At 40.6% G+C, this 23,164-nt stretch overlaps 2 protein-coding genes across 3 annotated transcripts in view; one reads left to right on the top strand and one right to left on the bottom strand.

Moving 5' to 3' along the window:
• Positions 1 to 12,158, bottom strand: part of zgc:153738 (uncharacterized protein LOC558115 homolog) — a 24,443-nt gene extending 12,285 nt beyond the window's left edge. The window contains exons 1-3 of one of the 2 annotated variants that reach the window (XM_061780250.1): positions 12,086 to 12,158; positions 4,666 to 4,757; positions 4,463 to 4,560 (exon numbers count right to left, since the gene is read on the bottom strand). The gene's annotated coding sequence lies outside the window, so the exon portion shown is untranslated. Of the gene's footprint in view, positions 1 to 4,462; positions 4,561 to 4,665; positions 4,758 to 4,835; positions 5,041 to 12,085 lie in introns of those variants that run through there. The other variant, XM_061780249.1, reaches the window with a different exon arrangement.
• The window catches only part of alkal1 (ALK and LTK ligand 1), a 26,378-nt gene extending 3,214 nt beyond the window's left edge, over positions 1 to 23,164 (top strand). Inside the window, exons 3-6 of the mRNA XM_061780253.1 lie at positions 6,230 to 6,283; positions 6,872 to 6,955; positions 9,673 to 9,746; positions 22,565 to 23,164. Coding sequence (XP_061636237.1) covers positions 6,230 to 6,283; positions 6,872 to 6,955; positions 9,673 to 9,737 — 203 coding nt within the window. The 3' untranslated portion in view covers positions 9,738 to 9,746; positions 22,565 to 23,164. The remainder of the gene's footprint in view (positions 1 to 6,229; positions 6,284 to 6,871; positions 6,956 to 9,672; positions 9,747 to 22,564) is intronic.

Genomic DNA, 23,164 nt, shown 5'->3' with positions numbered 1-23,164 from the left:
GGATGGAATTTATCTTTTGAGGACACAAAATTAAGCATATCAGCAAATGATGCATGTGATGCTACCAAAGCGCGGCGGTCACGCAATGATGGATGTTTTTGAAAATAATGAAAGAATAAGAAGAACTCTAACAATTGGGTGCTTGGATCAAGTTGTGTTGCCTTGATGGAAAATAAACTTCTGTAAGGAACTAGCGACTATAAGTTACGGTGTGTGGGTGTAGACAACAACATCAGCTACCGTGGATATAAAAGGTCTACACACCCCTGTTCATATGCCAGGTTTTTGTGATATAAAAAATGAGACCGAGATAACTCATTACACAACTTTTCCCACCACTAATGCGACCAATAATGTGTACAACTTAAATGTTGGAATGTGGTTGCACAAGTGTGCACACCTGCTTATAACTGGGGATATGGCTGTTCAGAATTAACCAATCTCATTCAAACCCATGTTAAATGGGAGTAGCACACACCTGCCAGCATTTAAATTGCCTCTAATTACCCCCCCAAAAAAAATTCCAGCTGTCCTAGTAGGCTTTTCCTGACATTTTGCTATATATATATTGTTGTTTTGTATCCATTGTGATATCTTAAATGTTTTTATGGGCGCACGGTGGGTGAGTGCCTCACAGTTCTGAGGACCTGGGTTCAGATCCGGCCTCGCCTGTGTGGAGTTTGCATGTGCTCCCCGTGCCTGCGTGGGTTTTCTCCGGGTACTCCGCTTTCCTCCCACATCCCGAAAACATGCATGGTAGGTAAATTGAAGGCTCTAAATTGCCCGTAGGTGTGAATGTGAGTGCGAATGGTTGTTTGTTGATATGTGCCCTGGGATTGGCTGGCGACCAGTTCAGGGTGTACCCCGCCTCTCGCCCAGAATCAGCTGGGATAGGCTCCAGCACGACCATGACCCTAATGAGGACAAGAGGAAAATGGCTGGATGGATTGATGGATGTTTTTATTTATGTTTGATTTTTATCAGTGTACAGCACTTGGTTTCCAGCTGTGGTTCTTTTTAAAGAACTGTATAGATAAATTAGAGTTAAGTTCTAGCAGATGCCTTAAGGTTTTGTGGTAACACTGACTGCTATTTGGAACGGTTCATAATTCACTCCACCCTACTAAGGCCCCTGTTCCAGGAGATGAAAAACAAGATAGGGTTTGTGCAGCCACCATCCTTTTTCACTGAACAGTATGTTGTTCTTTTGGTGATGAGCAGTGTTGTGTTTTCACCAAACCTTTTGAAATAATATCGCAAAAGTTGAATCTTGAGTTCATGGAGTTTTCCCACGTTTGGAAGATTTGAAGTGTGTTTTTGAAAAATGTAACTAGGCTTGGATGTTTTTCTCTTGTCACCCGACCCAATCTTCACCTTCTTCATACTGTATGTCTGCGCTAAACATAAGAAGATGTAAGATTGTTGTCACATACTATATACTAACCATGAAGTACCTGCCAAAAATTGCTACTGCTACTGAAGCTGTGCAGACCATGGCTTGTGATGTAAGATTTGTCTACAAAAATGACAGGAAAAGCCTTCTAGAACACCTGAACTATACTTGGGATTAATCGGACGTACTTTGCATGGTAGCAGGTACTGTATGTGCTGACAAATGTGATTGGTTAATTCTGAACACAACCACGTTAGAGAGTAAGAGATTTTCCAAAATAAGAGTGTTAGGAAAAGGCGATAAACTGGGCTAATTAGATGGACTCGGGTTACTTTGAGTCACTTGATAAAGTGATTTCTTTCCCTTGAGTCAGTGACGAGATTCAGAGATTTATCTTCGTCTGCTGTGTCTCTCGAGAATCCACGAATTAAAAGTCAATAAACATATTTAACAATACATCAGATTCTGTGGTGTTTAGGATGAGTCAGCTAACTCGCTTTGTATACTTATCAGTAGCCAGCCAGAGCACTCATAAGATCCTAATGGCGACTCGGACTCGTGAGTCCTGATTCAGTCGAAGATTCAAAACATTTACTTGGGGTGATTCAGGAACCGACCATGTAGCACAAGAGTGGTAAGCTTGAAGCAATGTAGATCAACAGAATAGCTTAGATTTGTTTTCCTATTGCCGCAACTTTTGTATGGCCACTTAGGCAGTATTCATGGGGGACAATCATCCCTGCCCCAGAGCCCAAATAAAAATTAGCTTTCGCCAGCCGTACAGTACATTATATGCTAATCACTCAGCATCTTGGGTTTTACTTGTGTTAACAATTTCTTTTTTTTTTATATTTGTGCAATAATTAAAGTCCATGTAAAGTGGAATGTCTTCTTGACACACCACAGAGAAGAGTGTTGTTAACAACCATGCCAAATTTGAATGATTAAAAAAAATTACCAAGTATATAAAAAATAACGCTTCAAACCCTGAAAAATCAACCCATCGTATGTGCTCTCGAACGTTATGGGACTGTCTGCTGAATGCGTGAAACCATGCACCACTGAAAAATGGATGCTACTTCATCTATCAACTTTCTTATGCCTACACATTCCTACATGTTTGAACCATGGAAATATACCTGCTTAAATATATCCCACCGGTTCCTCGTACTGCGGTTTCCTCCCACATCCCAAAAACATGCATGGTCCGTAAATTGAAGAGTCTAAATTGCCTGTAGGTGTGAATGTGAGTGCGGATATTTGTTTCTATGTGCCCTGCGATTGGCTGGCAACCAGTTCAGGGTGTACCCCGCCTCTCCTCCGAAGATAGCTGGGATAGGCTCCAGCACGGCCGCGACCCGCATGAGGATAAGCGGTACAGAAAATGGATGGATGGATGTAAGCCATTGAAACATTATGCAGATTGAACTTTAACACTAGGCTTAAATATAGGAAAATCAGCAAAACTACTTAAAGGATTCAAATGAGTTATTGCTCAAAAGTGAAATAAAAATGTATTCCAAACAAAAAAAACATCAATATTATCTAAATGCAAATGTATGGTACTAAAACGGAACTGTGCTTACTGGGCAGTCATTCTTTCATGTACCACTAGGGAGAGCCTGCGTACCAATAGTGGTACTCATACCACACTGTGAGAATCATTGAGAGTATCTGATACGAATTAGGCATCTATATCACAATCTCGACACAACCAACATCGATCACTTACGATACTACAAAGCAGATTTTAACAACTCAAAATCAGCCCAATTTGGGATTGTTTTCAGCAGTTTCATCATTTTCCTTTTATAAGATTTCCAGATCATTGGACTCACTGTGGAGTCTTTATTTTTACCTTTCTGTAGCAATCCCCAAATTTCAAAGCGGGAAATGTCAGTAGCTGCATCCTTCCTGATGAATGTGAGCAACTCTTGGCCAAAATCCAGACACAATCCAGGGTCCGCGAAGTCTCACAGGTGACTAATTATATGTTGTGGATTACTCTGAAAAGTCTGTTGTACAACAGTACTGCACGACTCTGGAGTTCAAGATTCGACATTCAATTGCACCTCAATGCTGTAAGAATCGCCGTATGTGGCCCTGACATAACAGAGTAAAGGCCTATCAGGTATCATAAGAATTTGGGTGGCACTGCACATGGTCCTCCAAGAATTTCCCTAGAAATTCCTCTGAATCATTGTAGAAATCAATCCATTGAACTCATTATTATTATTAATATCATCATTAATATAGTGTTCCCTACGGCCCTAGTGAGATAATTGGTATGGAAGATGGCTGGCTGGATTATATTGTCAAATCATCTCACTGGGCGGCACAGCTGTGGGGTTGGAGGGCACACGAACGATTGGGAGTGGGTGGTGGGGTGGGTCGGGGGCCGGGGGGGGGGGGGGGTTGTCAGGTCTCCAAGTGCCCACTTCAGATCGCAGATTTGTTATTTCCTTCCAAGCCAATTTTACATTATCTACCCATGGAGGTCTGCTTGCAGTTCCATATAAACGTTCTTTGCTCGCATCAACCTCCCGGACTTGAGAAAATAACTTTCATTTTCTGTCATGTCCAATGCCACAATTAAAGGGTACAAGAGGAGCCACTTTGATTGGACAGGATTGAAGTCGGCTGTGATCACGCCCACAGCAGCGCTGACGTGCGTCTTTTAAATGCGCTGGGGTACGCTGGTCCACGAAATTACCAACACCGTCCTCCAAGCAGAATTATGCCACATGCCACGCCGGATTCAAGCGAGTTACGAAAATAGAGCCCTAAATCTTTTGATGTTAAAATAAAGGTAGAAGAAACACATCAAAGCTCTCTGCTCCCTCTATTTTTAAATCTACTTAAATGCACAGATAACATAAATTGTGTTAATCATTGTAAATCATCACAGAAATGCATTTTTAACTTCCTATCATAAATGTTGCTCAACAGAATTGCTCAGATTATTTTTGTCAAGGTCATGTCACATGCATTATTTGAATGGTCACTTGTTGGTAGGCAGAGTTCGCAACTGCTCCGAAGAGCAGTTGAAAAAAAATTGGTTCCACTCACTATACTTTTTCCTTGACAACTTGGGGTATCGGGCTCTCCTGCCCCAAACGGCAGAGAAAGTACAGGGACTATGGCAGGAATTGGAAGTCAGACACACACTAAGGACAATAAAAATGTAATGATTATACAATCAATTCATTTCAACACAATATTTTCAAATATACAATACATATTGAAGTGAAAGAATTGGTAATTTTACCCACATCTGAATTTCATTCATTAGTGGTGGCGAATGGGCTCTTGTGTGGTTGCCATTGTCCTTGAAACCAGTCCCTACTTCTGCTCCAAGCACGACCTGTGCAGTTTAGAAATACAACTATTACTAAAAAAAAATACATTATTACTGCAATGCTGCAGCACATTGTGTATTTACATTATACTGGCTCTAATACTTTACAGCTGTGATTTTCAATGGGTGGGTGGGCACCCAAAGTGGGTTGCGGAAAGCGTTCATGGTGGCGTAAAAAAAAACAGTTTTCGAACGAAAGTTAATTTTCATTTAAGAATGCCAGGTTTTGTTAGGGACTTCCAGGACAAACCCTTCTGAACACGAACCTTCATATGTTCGCGGACAAACGCTGTATTTGGCGCCCGATTCAGTGCGGCCACGACCACCATTCATGGCAGGCACGTCGCAGCTGCGCGGGAACGCGAGGTGCGTTCAGGGACACTGCGTAAATGGGACTGAATGTGTTCTTTGGTAGTTCTTTTGTAATACAGTACATCCAGCCATCCGTTTTCTGTACCACTTATCCTCACTAGGTTCGCGGGCGTGCTGGAGGCTATCTTCGGGCGAGAGACGGGGTACACCCTGAACTGGTCGTCAGACGATCGCATATAAACAAACAACCATGCACACCTACGGGCAATTTAGAGTCTTCCGTCAACCTACCATGCATGTTTTTGGGATGTGGGAGGAAAACCGGAGTACCCGGAGAAAACCCACGCAGGCACGGGGAGAACATGCAAACTCCACACAGGCGGGGCCGGGGATTAAACCCCGCTCCTCAGAACTGTGAGGCAGATGTGCTAACCAGTCGTTCACCATGCCAATGCAGTACATAATTGTAAAAATTGATTACTTGGAAAATGATTTGTATCACAATGCTTTAGTTAAATCTCTGAATGATCACACTTTCATGATATGGATTTATTTTTATTTTTTTTGTAATTACTATAACACAAAATATTTTGTTCATATAGCCAGAGCTGTGAGGAATGCCAAGTTATCAGTGTCCTTAGACCATCGTTCCTGTCATACTGTGTTGTGTGTTTTTGTTTGCACCTGAAGGACAAAAGTCCTATTTTTGTTTTCTCAGACCATTCAAGGAACACGTTTTTCCTCATGTTTTTGAGATTGTCGGGCGAAAGCTGCAGCTGGCTACTGGTGTGGACTGAATGGATGGCAACAATGGGGAAATGTAATGCCAGTGTCTTAAGGGGGATAACACATCAGCAACATATTGAGAAAAACAACAACAACAACAACAAAAACAATGAACTATTTCATTTTTGGAATGGTAAACTAAGTTCAATATTTTGAAATATGCTGCGTCAAATGCATTTGAGTATCAGTGCAGATCGAAAGAAAACTAGCGTGTTGCAAATACAACTTCCAGTGGCATTCAAAATGCTCTCTCATGACGAATGCCATGGTGTTTTTATAGCACATTTAAACCATTAACCCTGTTGCGGTTGTCTGCATCCTTTTATTTCTTAAAAAGAAGAACTATGGGTGAACTAACAAATGCACATTATCCTTTCCAGAAATTCTTCCTCGCGATCTAAACATGAAAAGCAAGTTTATTCAGCACTTTGCAGGTAAGAAAAATAAACCAAAGAGTTCAGTTTAATACTTTACTAAAGCGCACTGCTGCCTTTGAAAATATTGCAAAATGATTTTGTTTGGCACACAGATCAAGCGGTGCATACGTGGCTCTTTTTCCATGCAAGAATAGCCTGGAGCATGTTTTAAGAAATGTTTTTTGTTCCTCTTAGCCAATATACTATATGACTGAGAACATGTGAGCTGCTTTGTTGTGTGTTTTTGAGGATTATAAGGCAGTAATGCAGAGCACCGGCACATGGTCTGAAGCTGAGAGATTTAAGTTAACAGCGACACGTGGTTAAGCTCATTAGTTGTCTCAGGACCTGGATAGACTTCATTAGTGGTGTGAAAATCTGTGATCTTAAATGAAATTTGTATTGCCATTGACGATTCACTTAATCTATTAGAACAATCAACCTTTCACAGTCACTAAAACGATTACAACCATCAAACCTTCACAGTACCAAATTTTTTTATCTACAAAAAGTCACTTTAGGCTTGATTATGAACTGTTTAAGAAGAAATCATGGGGCCCATAAACTTGATTTGTTTTGGCTGATAAAACCTTTTTTTATATACAGCAGGACCAGTGAAGTTCTCATCGGAATGCAGAACACACTTTGACAGACTTTATCACAATACAAGAGATTGCTCAAGACCAGCATGTATGTATTCCATTCTCTTTTCACACTATCTCAGAACATATAATGTGTAAATGATTTTTTTTTCTTAAAATTGCCATCACGCAGCAATTGAAAGCAGCCTGTTGAACTCCTAACAAATAATTTGAATGTTTCCCAAATTTAACTGAGTCCTTTAAATTTCATAAAAGATGTATAAATACTGGCGCCACGGTGGACGACTGGTTAGCACGTCAGCCTCACAGTTCTGAGGACCTGGGTTCAATCCCCGGCCCCGTCTGTTTGGAGTTTGCATGTTCTCTCCGTGCCTGCGTGGGTTTTCTCCGGGCACTCCGGTTTCCTCCCAGATCCCAAAAACATGCATTAATTGGAGACTCTAAAATTGCCCGTAGGTGTGACTGTGAGTGCGAATGGTTGTTTGTTTGTATGTGCCCTGCGATTGGCTGGCAACCAGTTCAGGGTGTACCCCGCCTCCTGCCCGATGACCGCTGGGATAGGCTCCAGCACGCCCTGCGACCCTAGTGAGGAGAAACTGCTTAGAAAATGGATGGATGGATGGATGAATTATAGATAACTTTAATTTTCTATAAATTATAATTGCAATTATTTTGTGTGTTTGATTTTTTAAATGGACAGGCATATTCCTGAATGTTCTGAAACTGTGTTTTAGCCCAACAATGCCAGTATTGTAGTATTGTATTGTGTTGTATTGTATTGTATTTAGTAGACTAATGTTCATTAGAAGTTTGCAGCTCAATTCCCCATAGCCAACATCCGAATTATTTTAAATTCAGTAATAATAAGTATAAGTAATAAGTTCAGTTTCTAATGAAGCAGCTATTTGTAATAACTAAATAAACTACAAAAACAACATACTGAATGTTCACTCAGCAGGATATAATGCAGCATCAATTGAAGCTATGAGACTAACTGGCCATAACATTAGGTACATGTATTGGCTGCACAAGCTAATGATATTGTGAAGAGTTGCACTGCATTACATTGTGAACTGTTCCTAATATTTATTTCTTTGTTTATTTTTAGCTACATGAGATGAGTAAAATATCAGAAACACCTCTCAAGCTACGATTTCATGCATTTCTGCAACCTCAATAATAAACGTATTGTTAGCTGAGCTGAAGCTGAACATTGCTTCTTTCTTTGTAAAGGCATACGATAATTTGTGATACAGCTCTCGCAATGAGACGGTTCAAGTATACCTAGATTGTTTTTAGCATCCTGTTGATGTAAGCCAACCCAGCATTTGATAATAAATAAATGTCCCCAAAAATAAACATAAGTTGTGCCACAAAATCTGTCATTATTTCAAGTTAAACTCTGATTTCTGCTACGAAACCACTGATATTGAAACAGCCTTTTTAGTTTCCAGAAGAAGTTTTCTTCTTCTGGATGTTTACAGTTGGGACCGAAGGCAATGACATCTGAAAGTCCTTGCAGATGATTCTCCATCATGAAAGCATCAGGACAAAGTTGTTGGAATACTAACTGATAGATAGCAGTTTTGGGACACATGATGCAGGATGGAGGTCACTAAAGGTCTTGTTGAATGACAGCCTTAAGGTTCTTTTATTGTAAATTATTCCTGACCTTGAAATTAAGGAATATTTGTCATACTTTTACTTGAATGGAAAATCACAAGTTTAAATGTAGGTATCAACCCAGTGACATCCAAGCATGGTCAAATGAACATTCAAATCTAGAGCCTTGTTGATACTTGGAAGATTTATTTTAATTTTTTTATTTATTTTTTTTGTACTGGTGAAAGTTATCAAAAGGTTCTACCTGAACTTAAATGAGATTTCAACTGCATCACTATCAGTGTGATTTGTCTCAAACCATTCAGGTTAGAATAATAAAGACTTTTAATAATTATGAAATAGATTAGCACATAGTAAAGCATAGACTTTCAACCAAGTTTGAACCGTTAATTTAAAGTGCCACTTACGAGTTTAGGGAGCATAATGTAAAACCACAGCACTGTGCCATTTTTTCTATTAAAGGGCAGTTCAATTGTGACCTAAAGAGCAACAAGAGAACAAAAGAATGCTGTAGGAAAAGTGAGAGAAATTGCTTTTCCATCCATTAGTTAGTAAGCTACCATAGTTCTACCATTTGTATTCTGTACTTGATGTCATGCAACTTGGTTGTATATGTTGCTTAATTGTGCTAACTGACAAACCAATGGCAATCAAAAATATACCTCTGGCCTTCATACTTGGTGGAAATAATAATAAAAAATGTATAGTGAAAACTATTGCTGAGATTGTACCTTGCGATAATTGTCTACAATGTAAATTTGGAATTTGCACTGAGCTATATTTTAGTGTTACATCCTTCGAAAGAGATTATATTACTGTGGAACCAATAATGTTGGACACAATCCTGATGCTGGTCGACTCAAGATTTGTTCAGATTTCCTTATCAATGTTCCCTTGGGTAATAATGGTGACCTTTATGCATTGTATAGGAAAATAAATAAATAAAAAGAAGATAACATTCTTAACAAATATTGGTCAAATTCGTAATGGTAGGGCAGTTGTAGAGGCATTTTCAGAGGTTCAACTTTGAAAAGGTCATTTGATTTTTAGCATCAAGCTCTGAGTTTGAACAATGTACTGTAGCTGCAATATATAGTTACAGTACAGTACAGCGTGTGTATGTGTTGTATATGTATATAAATGTGCTCTTTACTAATGACTTTTGTCCATTTTGTTTTTCAGATTATAAAAGATGTGCAAGATTGCTGACACGATTAGCAATGAGTCCACTCTGCATGCAATCATAGATTTCATATGTAAGTTACAAAAAAAAAATAATAATAATACAAAATTCTTAATTGGTACATTCACTTTTGTTTTAGTGCTGCCAATAGCATCTCCGTTTATCAGTAGGTTTGGAAAGTAACCTGTGCAGGTTTAGGCCCAGAAAACATTGTGTTGTCTTTCCACGTTAGCAAATGAAGCGGGGTACACAGTTTCTAATTATTTTTATCATCTTAAAGTCTCTGTAAAGTTGAAATAAATATGCCTCATAAATTTGACATATCACAGAGTAAAGTGTTGTTAACAACCCTGCCAAATTTGAATGATTAAAAAAAATAGCCAAGTATATAAAATACTTCATCTGGCAACTTATGCCTACACATCCCAACAAGTTTGAACCACAAAAATAAACCCGCTAAAAACCTCCGGTAGGTGGAATATATCCCACTGGGTCGTCACGGAGAGAGCCAACAGGCTTTCGGAGCTCCGGATGAGCGGTGGGCTCGTTTGCAGGGTCATTCCTCGCTTGGGAATTTAAATAAACACACCAAGCTGTTCTGTAAATTGTGGCACACAGGGAAGAAGCATATTCTGGGGTGTAGGCATATCTAGCTAGCTAACTACACAGTGTGGTGGTAGAAATTTTGTAGTGGGGGAGAGGGGACTTATGACAGATGCTAAACTTTGTCACTGGGCAGCTCTAGCTCTTATATAGTGGGGGAGGGGCAACTAATATCGGACGCCCAAATGCATCACTCACCTGTGTTTTAGCCATGCACCCCCCACCCCCACCCAAAAAAAGGAATCCAAAATAAAAATTGAAATGGTGAAAAACAATTTAACGCTAACAGCCTTGAAAAAGCAGTTATACCCCTTGAACCTTTTCACATTTTGTGACCTTACAATGACAAACTTGAATGTACTTTGTTGAGATTTTTTGTGATAGACCAACACAAAGTAGCACATACAGCGGCTGAAATTAGTATTTAACACGTCACCATTTGTCTCATTAAATATATTTCCAAAGGTGCTATTAACCTGAAAAATTCACCAGATATTGGGAACAACCCAAGTAATCCTTAAATACAAAGAAAGTAGAACAAATAAACTCAGAAATTAAGTTGTGTGTAATAATTGCTGGCTGGATTGCTGTTTGATTATTGATAGATTTTAGGTGTTGTCTTGGCTTTCCATGCCTTTTTGAAGAAGAAGAATCACCTTTTATTGTCATGAACATGCATGCATGCACACGAAATTTGTTCTCTGCATTTTACCCATCACAATGAACACATACACGTTTGTGGAACACACTGGAGCAGGGGTGTGAAGTCTTTTGTTGTGTTGGCAGTGTGTTTTGGGTCATTGTCTTGTAGCATGATGAAGCTTCTCCTAATTAGTTTGGATGCATTTTTCTGTATAGCTCTTAGACTGGCCAATTCAATCACCGGGCCTTAACCAATAGAGCATGCATTTTACCTCCTGAAGAGGAGACTGAAGGGAGAAACCCCCATAAACAAACTGGAACTCAAAGAGACTCCAGTAAAGGCCTGTAAAAGCATTTCAAATGAAGAATGCAACAGTCTGGTGAAGCCAATTAGTCCCAGACTTGATGCAGTTATTGTAAGTAAGGGTTATACCACCAAATATTAAATGTTATTTACCTTAAGTTAATTTAATCATGTCTGTTCCAATACCTTTGCTCACTTGAAAAAGTGAGTGGCTTCAAACAAAAGGTGCTCTGTCCTGAGTTGTTTAACACAATACCATGAAATAAAAGCTGGAATTTTGAACTTTTGTCTCATATTCATCTTTTGATCAGAAACCCAAATGTCTTCAGTATAAAACAAAAACAAAGGAATTGACCTTGCCATTCCAATACTTTTGGAGGGGACTGTATATTTAGTGAGAAAAATGGTGACTTGTTAAATACTTATTTCAGCCGCTGTAACAGTGAAGTGGAGTGAAAACTATATGGTTTTCCAAATTTGAAGCGAATATAAATTTGAAAAGTGTGGTGCGCATTGGTATTCAACCGCCTGTACTCTGATACCCCTAAATACAATCCAGTGCAATCAATTGCCTTCAGAAGTCACCTAATTAATAAATAGTGTCCACCTGTGTGTAATTTACTCTCAGTATAGATACCGGTACACCTGGTTTGTGAAAGCCTCAGTGGTTTGTTAGGGAACACTAATGAACAACAGCAAAGTGATGACCAAGGAACTCACAAGTCAGGTCAGGGATAAAGTTGTGGATACGTTTAAAGCAGGGTTAGGTTATATATTAAAAAAAAAATAAATCACAAACTTTGAGGAGCACCATTCAACCCATCATCCAAAAATTGAAAAGTATAGCACAATTGTAAACTTACCAAGACATGGCCATCCATCTAAACTGACAGAGTGAGAGAGGAGAGGACTGGTCAGAGAAGCAGCCAAAAGGCCCATGGTCACCTGGAGGCGCTGCAGAAATTCACAGTCCACTTTATTCACTAATAAATTCAGACACAGTAATACGTTAAGACACGCTATATGCTTTAATTGCTTGTGTTGGGACATCTAATAATAACACAGGTTATATTAAGATATCAACACACAGGTTCTTACATGTGTTTAGACATTACATCCCACCGCACCGCTCATCAGTAGCACTGCCTTGCTCATTTCCCACATCCTGTCCTGTCCTCCCCTTTTCGCTCCTCTCTCATCTTGTTCTCTTGGTTAGTTGTTGCATGTCCTCACCGGGTGTTCCCCTCTCGTCCACAAATAAGAACACTATTTGACTTTTGTAACGTTACTTTTGGTCAGATATCTAGACTAACTCTTATTCTGCTGTGGTTGGCACCCCTATTCCCTTTGTCCGTTCTGTTCCTCTGTCTGTCCCCTAAAACCCTTTTCTGTCTGGCTGCATTTTCAATATACATCAAAATAATATATATTTTTTAAAGATAAGCAGAGGAAGTATTTCAAACTCCCCTGTTGCACAGCAAAACTGTTCCAGCACAAAAGGCATACAGATCCACCATTCTGCATGGCCATGCAGCTGAACATGAGAGGTTTAAAACAAATTAAAATAGCTTCACAGTCCACTCCACAAACCTGGCCTTTATGGAAGAGTGGCAAGAAGAAAGTCATTGCTGAGCGAAAGGCATAAGAAGTCCTGTTTGCAGTTTACCACAGGCCATGTAGGGGACACCGCAAACGTGTGGAAGAAGTCAGGCCACTTAAGACAGTTCTCGACTTGTCTGTTGGCTCCTCTATTCCTGATCACAACTCTGCAAGATTTTTCAAGGAATACTTGGCATACTTTCGCCTCAGCACAGTCCCACGTTAAAACAAACTTGTGAATATGAGTTCTCAGGATTGCAGACCTCTACCAAGGCTTAAACTGTAAACCATTCTACTCACCACGTGAGTTCGCATCATTCATCCTGACTGCAGCCTACATCCCGCCTCAAGCTAACACGAACGCCGCACTGCTAACGCTCGCCGAACAAGTCAACGAAATTGAAAAAAAAAAACCCGGACTCACCCCTCATTATTCTCAGGGACTTTTAACAAAGCTAAACTCAACCACAAACTCCCTAAATACAAGCAGCACATCGACTGTCCTACCAGGGAAAATAATACTTGAGACCACTGCTACACTACGGTAAAAAACGCATACCGTGCTATTCCTCGTGCAGCCCTGGGCTCGTCTGATCACTGCTTAATTCACTTAATACCGACGTACAGGCAAGAACTTAAATGCGCGAAGCCTACAGTGAAAACACTGAAAAAGTAGACCAATGAAGCCAAGATGGAACTTCAAAGCTGTCTAGACTGCACAGACTGGAGTGTCTTTGAAAATTCAGCTGGCAGCCTGGATGAATATACGGACACTGTCACATCCTATATCAGTTTCTGTGAAGAGGTTTGTGTACCAACAAAATCTTTTCGCACATTCAACAACAACAAGCCGTGGTTCACTGCTAAACTTAAGCAGCTTCGCCAAGCTAAGGAGGACGCATATCAGAGCGGGGACAGGGCCCTGTATAATCGAGCTAGAAACCAGCTGACTAAAGAAATTAACATTGCAAAAAGAAACTATGCAGCAAAGTTGGAAAAACAGTTTAGCGCAAACGACTCTAAATCAGTCTGGCATGCATTCCAATCGCTGACTAATTACAAGCGACGATCCCTCCAAGCTGAGAACAATAGCACACTAGCCAACAACTTGAATACCTTCTACTGCAGATTTGAAAAGGACACTTTCACACCACACACCCACCCGGCCGCACCCGCGACCACAATCACACCTCTGACTTCTGCGTTAACCATTCATGAACAGGATGTGAGACGGATCTTCAAACAACAAAAGATTAACAAAGCGGCAGGCCCGGACCATGTGTCCCCATCCTGCCTCAAAGTCTGCGCGGACCAGCTCGCTACAATCTTCACTCAGATCTTCAATAGATCTCTGGAACTGTGCGAAGTTCCATCCTGTTTCAAACGCTCCACCATCATTCCAGTCCCCAAGAAACCTGCAATCTTGGATCTGAATGACTACAGGCCTGTCGCTTTGACATCTGTGGTCATGAAGTCCTTTGAACGTCTCGTGCTGGACCACCTCAAGAGTGTCACAGGTCCCCTGCTGGACCCCCTGCAGTTTGCCTACCAAGCAAACAGGTCTGCGGATGATGCAGTCAACATGGGACTGCACTTCATCCTAGAACACCTCGACAGTGCAGGGACCTACGCGAGGATCCTGTTCGTGGACTTCAGCTCAGCGTTCAACACCATCATCCCTGAACTCCTTTCATCCAAGCTTCTCCAGCTCAGCGTCTCACCTGCCATCTGCCAGTGGATTTACAGCTTTCTAACGGGCAGGACACAGCAGATCAGGCTCGGGGAGGCCACCTCATCCACACGCAGCATCAGCACTGGGGCGCCCCAAGGTTGTGTCCTCTCTCCGCTGCTCTTCTCTCTCTACACGAACGACTGCACCTCAGCGAACCCGACTGTCAAACTCCTGAAGTTTGCGGATGACACCACTGTCATCGGCCTCATCAAGAACGGTGACGAGTCTGCATATCGACAGGAAGTGGAGCGGCTGGAGCTGTGGTGCGGCCGACACAACCTGGAGCTGAACACGCTCAAGACTGTAGAGATGATCGTGGACTTCAGGAGGCATCCTTCGCCACAGCTGCCCCTCACGTTGTCCAGCCGCCTTGTGTCAACCGTCGAGACCTTCAAGTTCCTGGGAATTACAATCTCTCAGGACCTGAAGTGGGCGACTTCAAAATCCTCTCGGACCCTCCGCACCCCGGTCACCAGCTCTTCCAGCTCCTTCCCTCAGGTAGGCGCTACGGATCAATGCAAACTAGAACTAGTAGACATTCCAACAGCTTCTTCCCTCTTGCGATCAACTTCTTAAACACCTAACCTATAATTCCATTACAACAAGCTGGCAATTTTTTTGACTTGCGTTCGTTGTCACATTTCTGTGGGGCCAATTATGTATTACTCGTGCACTCACTGTAGTTGTCTCGCCATGCTGCACTATTTGCATATACTGGCCACTCATGCCAGAGTAGCATCTGCTCCATTTGCACACTGATTGAAGAGTATCTGTAACATTTGCACAACCAACATTGTCCCAGATTATCGCACTACTCGTCACTTTAAACCGCATACACTCCTTGAAGTCTCAGCGCCCCTTGCACAATGGTCATTGCACCGGTCTATTGCAATATTAGTCATTCGAACTGCTCTAAGTGCTAGAGGACTCTGCATCTTTTTGCACAATTGTTTTTTGTCAATGTCTCTGTCTCCAAAGTGTTCTGTAAATTGACTGTCTGTTGTACTAGAGCGGCTCCAACTACCGGAGACAAATTCCTTGTGTGTTTTGGACATACTTGGCAAATAAAGATGATTCTGATTCTGATTCTGATGAGCTATGGAGTCTTAATGGTCCCTATTTCACTAACAAGTTGATTTGATGTACAACCCCAATTCCAATGAAGTTGGGACGTTGCATTAAACATAAATAAAAAAACAATACAATGATTTGAAAATCATGTTCAACCTATATTTAATTGAATACACTACAAAGACAAGACTATTTAATGTTCAAAACTGATAAAGTTTATTGTTTTGAGCAAATAATCATTAACTTAGAATTGTATGGCTGCAACACATTCCAAAAAGGCTGGGACAGGGTCATGTTACATCACATTTTATTTTAACAACATTCAATAAATGTTTGGGAACTGAGGACACTAATTGTTGAAGCTTTGTAGGTGGAATTCTTTCCCATTCTTGCTTGATGTACACCTTCAGCTGTTCAACAGTCCGGGGTCTCCGTTGTCGTATTTTACGGTTCATAATGCGGCACACATTTTCAATCGGAGACAGGTCTGGACTGCAGGCCAGGTCCATGAAAAAGACGTTGCTTGGATGGCAGCATATGTTTCTCCAATACCTGTATGTACCTTTCAGCATTAATGGTGCCTTCACAGATGTGTAGGTTACCCATGCCATTGGCACTCACACAGCCCCATACCATCACAGATGCTGGCTTTTGAACTTTGCGTCCATAACAGTTCGGATGGTTCTTTTCCTCTTTGGCCCGGAGGACACGAGGTCCACAATTTCCAAAAACAATTTGAAATGTGGACTCGTCGGACCACAGAACACTTTTCCACTTTGCATCAGTCCATCTTAGATGAGCTCGGGCCCAGAGAAGCCGGCGGCGTTTCTGGGTGTTGTTGATAAGTGGCTTGTGCTTTGCATAGTAGAGTTTTGAGTTGCACTTATGGCTATAGCGCCGAACTGTATTTACTGACATTGGTTTTCTGAAGTGTTCCTGAGCCTATGTGCTGATATCCTTTACACATTGATGTCGGTTTTTGATGCAGTGCCGCCTGAGGGATCGAAGGTCACGGGCATTCAATGTTGGTTTTCGGCCTTGCCGCTTACATGCAGTGATTTCTCCAGATTCTCTGAACTTTTTGATGATATTATGGACCGTAGATAATGAAATCCCTAAATTCCTTGCAATTGTAATCGTTTCAATAAACATCAAAATAATATATTTTTTGTTAAAGATAAGCAGAGGAAGTATTTCAAACTCCCCTGTTGCACAGCAAAACTGTTCCAGCACAAAAGGCATACAGATCCACCATTCTGCATGGCCATGCAGCTGAACATGAGCGGTTTAGGAGGAACATTGTCCTTAAACTGTTCGACTATTTTCTCACACACTTGTTCACACAGAGGTGAACCTCGCCCCATCTTTGCTTGTGAATGACTGAACAATTCAAGGAAGCTCCTTTGATACCCCATTATGGCACCCACCTGTTCCCAATTAGCCTGTTCACCTGTGGGATGTTCCAAACAGGTGTTTGATGAGCATTTCTCAACTTTCTCAGTCTTTTTTGCCACCTGTCCCAGCTTTTTTTGGAACGTGTTGCAGCCATAAAATTCTAAGTTTATGATTATTTGCTAAAAACAATAAAGTTTATCAGTTTGAACATTAAATATCTTGTCTTTGTAGATGTATTCAATAAATATAGGTTGAACATGATTTGCAAATCATTGTATTCTGTTTTTATTCATGTTTAACACAACATCCTAACTTCATTGGAATTGATTGATTAAGAATATGAAACTGGCAGTCATTTCAAATAATACCAATCCATTTCAGAGCAATTGTTAAATAATAATTTAGTTTGGAACGCCCCTTTTTCATGCCAAAATCAACACGTCTTGGTGTGTGACCAAATTCACTCCATAGCCGGTGTGGACAAAGGAATGTACTATAATGTAAAGTGGCAGTATTTAGTAATTTTATTTATCATCGCTGTAGAGCAAAATCTCCCACCTCCAAAATGACAACTTCTCAGGAAATAAAAAAATAATAATAATAAAGATTGAGATTCCTAACACTACCTTATTCAAGTTGGTATTAAACCTTACATTGCTATCCTATACCACTGCACACTCACATGAACCCAACAACTACCACCTCAAAAGCATGTTCAATCGCTAATTTAACGTGCTAAAACACTGCAAATTTATTGTGTCGTCATTGATTAAAATGGTACTAACAAGTCGCGATGAGTAGCCGTGCACATCAAAGTCCCCAAGCCGTGCACATCAAGGTCACGGTCAGCCGAGCCCCATGACCATATAAAATGCCTTTCATATGTGACAAAAGCAAACTCCAGTATTATGTCATCGCCCAAATCTCTTTTTTTCAAGCAGTTAAGCCTGATAAAACGAACACGGCGCCATGAAGGCAGGTGTCCGCCATGTTGTGACAGCCAGCCATGCCCATCAAAGTCTGTGGGTACATGACGCCGCCGATCACACAAAAAAACTTCATAGAAGAAAATGTCTTTGTTATGTCATCTTACCGAGCTGTTTTTCAAGGTGAGCGATGCAATCAACCCAAGAAACAGCACACAAAACTCATGAAAATAGGCAGAAATAAATCACTTAAGGATGCATTACAGCGATCGATTTAAACATCCATCCATCCATTTTTTGAGCCGCTTATCCTCACGGTCTACACAAATTTATCTAACCTCACTATTTTCACTTATTATTGTCTAAAAAAAAACAAAAAACATCCAGACTTTGAATATATGTGATGACTATCCCCCAGGCTTGCTTGTGAGCCACATTAACTAGTGTGAGAGAATCACATCAGCTTCTTGTGCTGACGTCACAGCTCAAACAGGTTTTTGACTGAAATGTGGGCAGGCCAAGACCTGTTAAAAAACAGCAGAAAATAAGCCTAAACATTTTTTGAGGGGGATTCTTTTTGCAGAAATTATTTCTATGTCCAGAACTATAAAATAAATGCCAATGTTCACAGCATTTTCGGGGATCATCCTCCTTCCATCCATCCATTTTCTAAAAAGCTTGTCCTCACTCAGGTTGCGGGTGAGCTGGAGCTGGAGGATAAGCGGTGCAGAAAATGGATGGATGGGTGTTATGAATTATACACTTTGTAAATATTTAGGCGGAATGGTGGGCGACTGGTTAGAGCGTCTGCCTCACAGTTCTGAGGACCGGGGTTCAATCCCTGGCTTCGCCTGTCTGGAGTTTGCATGTTCTCCCCGTGACTCTAAATTGCCCGTAGGTGGGAATGTGAGTGCATATGGTTGTTTGTTTATATGTGCCCTGGGATTGGCTGGTGACCGGTTCAGGGTGTACCCCGCCTCCTGCCCGATGATAGCTGGGATAGGCTCCAGCACGCTCGCGACCCTAGTGAGGAGAAGCGGCTCAGAAAATGGATGGATTGTCATCTGCATTTAACCCCCAGAGTAGCACACACTGGAGCAGGGAGCGACTTGCACCTTAAGCACTAAGGAGCACTTTTTTCAAGGGTTTCGTGCTTTGCTCAAGGCACCACAGTCATGGGTTTGAACTTGGACCCCATGGTGCCAGGCAGTGTTCTTTAACCAGTTATACACCGCTCCTCATATTATGGCCCAAAAAATTCTGAGCTGTTGTGTCACCTTGGCGAAGGTAAATATAAGTTGGTGGAAGGGCATGGCAGGAAGCCTAATGTACCGGTATTTTATAATGTAGGAAACACAAAAACAAAAGAAGAGATATCCTTAACTTTTAGCCAGCCCGGAAAGTCTAATTAATTCCAATGTAGTCTCAAGTTCAGCTGACCAAAACATGCTATTATCTGTGGTCACTGAGGTGAAACTATCCCAGAGGTATATTCAATTTGGTGCAAAACAGATAGCATGTTCTTATAATTTCAATCTAAAGTTGGCACTTGATATTATAATGATAGTCAATGAGAGAAGTATTGGGGTGTAGTAACTGTAATTACCTCAATTCATAGATGACATCAAATTCCAACACCAATGCTTACAGTACCTATACAGCAGCACTGGAGCACATACAGTCGATAAATGTGGGGACTTACTGTATGTTAAAAACAAGTTCCCTACATGGTATACATGCTGATGTTATGTTATGTGGCGACCATTATCATTTCAGAAGACTATGTGTTTGCTCTCCAATGTTAGATGCATCCACATTTATGTTCCGGGAAGCTATCCAAAGCATTAGCTCTTCCTGGTTGTAATATACATATTGTAATATACTAGTAATGTTATTGACTATTATTGTAAAACATGTCACTGATGGTGTAGTGGTGCATTTGCCTGACTTCGGTGCAGGCAGCGTGGGTTCAGTTCCCACTCAGTGACAGTGTTGATGTGAGTGCGAGTGGATGTCCGCGTCTATATGCAGCTGACTGACGACCAGTTCAGGTGCGTGAAGTCAGCTGGAATAGGCTGCAGCACCTCGCTACCCTCAACGGGATAAGCGGTACTGAGAATGGATGGATATTATTCTAAAACTGCATGTATACTGATAAAGGCTGGCCCCATCTGCAGTTGAGTAAGTCACTATTTGCAGAAAGAAGCTACATGCGATAACTGTCACGCTCGTGGTTCAGTCTGTTGGATGTTGGCGTGTTAAAGACCTGTGGTGGATCAAAATATGGAACTTGGTTACTGACTGTCAACCCATCACAGAAATATGTTCATAATACAGTGCCGTGAAAAAGTATTGGCCCCCTTCTCAAATTCTTATATTTTTGCATAGTTTGCCCACTTTGTTTAAGATCATCAAGCAAATGTAAATATCAGACAAATGTAACCCAAGTGAACTTAAAATGCTGTTTTCAAATGGGGACTTAAAGTGTGGAAACTATGCAAAAATAGAAGAATTTGACAAGAGGGTCAATACTTTTTCACAGCACTGTAGTTTATTGTGACCTATACATGTTCCAACATATTTAATTGTTACAGTGCCTGAGTTGTCAACATGACATGGTTCCCATAGATTGAAGTTAACATTACAATTGGAACCTGACAGTTTTGTTGAACAATTTCTATGGTATTGTTTTGTTATTTTCATTGACCCTATTCTTATGCACTCCCTGAACATTTGATTAGGTATGACACCACAGTCAAATTAGATCCAATGGAGCAGATCCAGCATCAAAAGATCAGCGTTTTATATAATAATGATGCTCACTTTTAAATGGCACTAACAGAGAAGTGTTAATTTCACAGTAGATTTTATGATGGTGCTTGTAGTTGTGGTGCACAAGTGCATTGCACCATGCTGTGAGATAATATTCTGATGGTACAAAATATGAGAAACACCTCTCAGTATTATGCATAATACATGATCTTACACACATTGTACAATAATACAGTACAATGTGTATAAGATTACTTTATATTATAAAGTAGGTCGTATTATATTATAGGCAAAGCAAGTTTATTTGTATAGCAACATTCATAAAAAAGGCAAATCCATTGTGCTTTACAGAGGCAAAGAAAATGATTAAAAACAAGATTAAATGAAAAGATGAAACTCAAGATAAAATCGAAACATAAAAGCACGATAAAAGAAAAGATCAAACGAAACCAGGGGCAGATTTAAATGTGCTGATACTTTGAGCAGTTAGGCGTTCTAAAGGTTGGTTCCATCATCGAGGAGCATAGAAAGAATGCTGCTTCGCTTTATTTAGTTGTGATTCTTTAAACACCACAATCCCTCACCTGACAAGCTTTAGGGGGCTGGACGTCTCTTTGGGCAGTGAAACCGGTGTGCTGTGACACTAGTGTGTGATGAGAGATCATCAGGAGTGCCACAGGAAATTATCAAATTTTACTTCATTCGTCTGAAAATTGTTTTGTATTCATTACAAATATATCGTTGTTCAGCTATCTATGCCAGCGACGTATAGTGACAGGCAGAACAATTAGATGCTCTTCTATTGGTTGGCAGAAGGGACAACTAACCTGAGTATCCATCCACCTGTCGTCATTCATATAGCAGAATAACTCATGGCTTTGTGCTCAATTATTCATTCTCAGATTTCACACTGAGCATCTCAGTGTATGAGTAAATCGAGATAAGACATGTTTGTATTGTGATGTGCCATTTCTCTAATAATGGTTGGGAAACACTGTCTTAGGGATCTAAAAGCTCTCGAATATATTTCTGGCCAAGACCATTCACAGGCAGCTAGTGTATGCGTGATCCTAGTGTTCCTAGCACTTGAAGGAACTTGAGTAGCAGCATGCTGGACCAGCTTTTGGAGTCTTATTTGGACAGATGAGCTTTGATTCTAGAGATTTGTTTTATACAGGTGGTCATAAACATACTATAGTATCAGTGTCAGTTGCAAAAAAACAATTTATATCTTTGTATAGACATTTTTTGACACAGCTTTATCACAATCTACACATGTGAACACTTTGCCTATCATGTCAACATTTTACAAGAGCTATTTTACGTCAAAGGCAAACGTTTTGGGAGCAAGAAGAATAATTGAGAATCTGGTTGGTTCTTTGTGGAGGCAATGTGTGATGACAGCGGGTTAGATTCACATTCATTGCAGTCTGGTCCTGAATCCGTCGTGACTCAATTAAGTGCTCTCAGAGGATGTAATTAGGAGCCACTGATGAGTGATTGCTGCAAGAGTTCATCTCCATAGTACTTCACTTAATATATATATTTTTTAACGTGATATTTGATGGAAGTGTGATGAGAAAATGACAGATCCTCGAGTGAATCACGTAATGAGGCGCCTTTGACATTCATCTGTACAAATCTGTCAAATGTACCATATATCACACTTGAAGGACTTTTAAGTGATTTGTAGTGGAGTCATCATTTGCGAATGCAATTGGCAATGGACGACCCGTCGTGACGATCTTTGCTCAGGCAACATCATCAGTAAGACCAATGGGAAAATTTACGACAGATTTGCTTATTCCGAAGTGCTTAAATTGAACTTTTTTTTTTTGTTCGGCCAGGTCCCATCTTGACGGAAGAACGCGTTGCCAAGGAAGTCCCATCCAATCCACAGTGGTTATATATGTATGAACATTGTTGGGGATTATGATATTTTTATTTTTGTTACTCTTCTTGACATTACCAGAAATGCTTTTGGATATGTTGATTATTTTCACATGGATGTTTCTGCAGTATACTATACAGCACATGTACTGTCTATATTTTTAAGGGGACATTTATTTAATATCACACATACTGTATTAAGAAGGTGTATATTGTATATAATATTTCCGTCTGAGTTGTATTATTTTGACTTTGATGATGAAAAGAGGTTTCTCCCTTTCTCCTTAAGACCGAAGTCCTCTATTGTTGTGAAACGAGAAGCCTTCCTTGTATTGAAGCAATTGTCATGCTCTTTTATTAATTACCTTTTATTTGGCACTTGAGTGACTGCTGACTACGAGAACGTGCGGAAGGTGTGCTACCACACTACACTATTGAACAATAAAGACTATTGAAGCAGAGCATATGCAGTGCATTGAGCTTCTTGCAAATGAAATCCAGTTGATGATGTCGTAGGTGGGACTGCAAATGGAACTCAAGGTACTGATGTACTTGTT

This window comes from Phyllopteryx taeniolatus, chromosome 7 (genome assembly GCF_024500385.1).
Source record: "Phyllopteryx taeniolatus isolate TA_2022b chromosome 7, UOR_Ptae_1.2, whole genome shotgun sequence".
Classification (NCBI taxonomy): Eukaryota; Metazoa; Chordata; class Actinopteri; order Syngnathiformes; family Syngnathidae; genus Phyllopteryx; species Phyllopteryx taeniolatus.
Note: the sequence above shows the minus strand (reverse complement) of the source record. Positions and strands in the feature narration are given on the sequence as shown.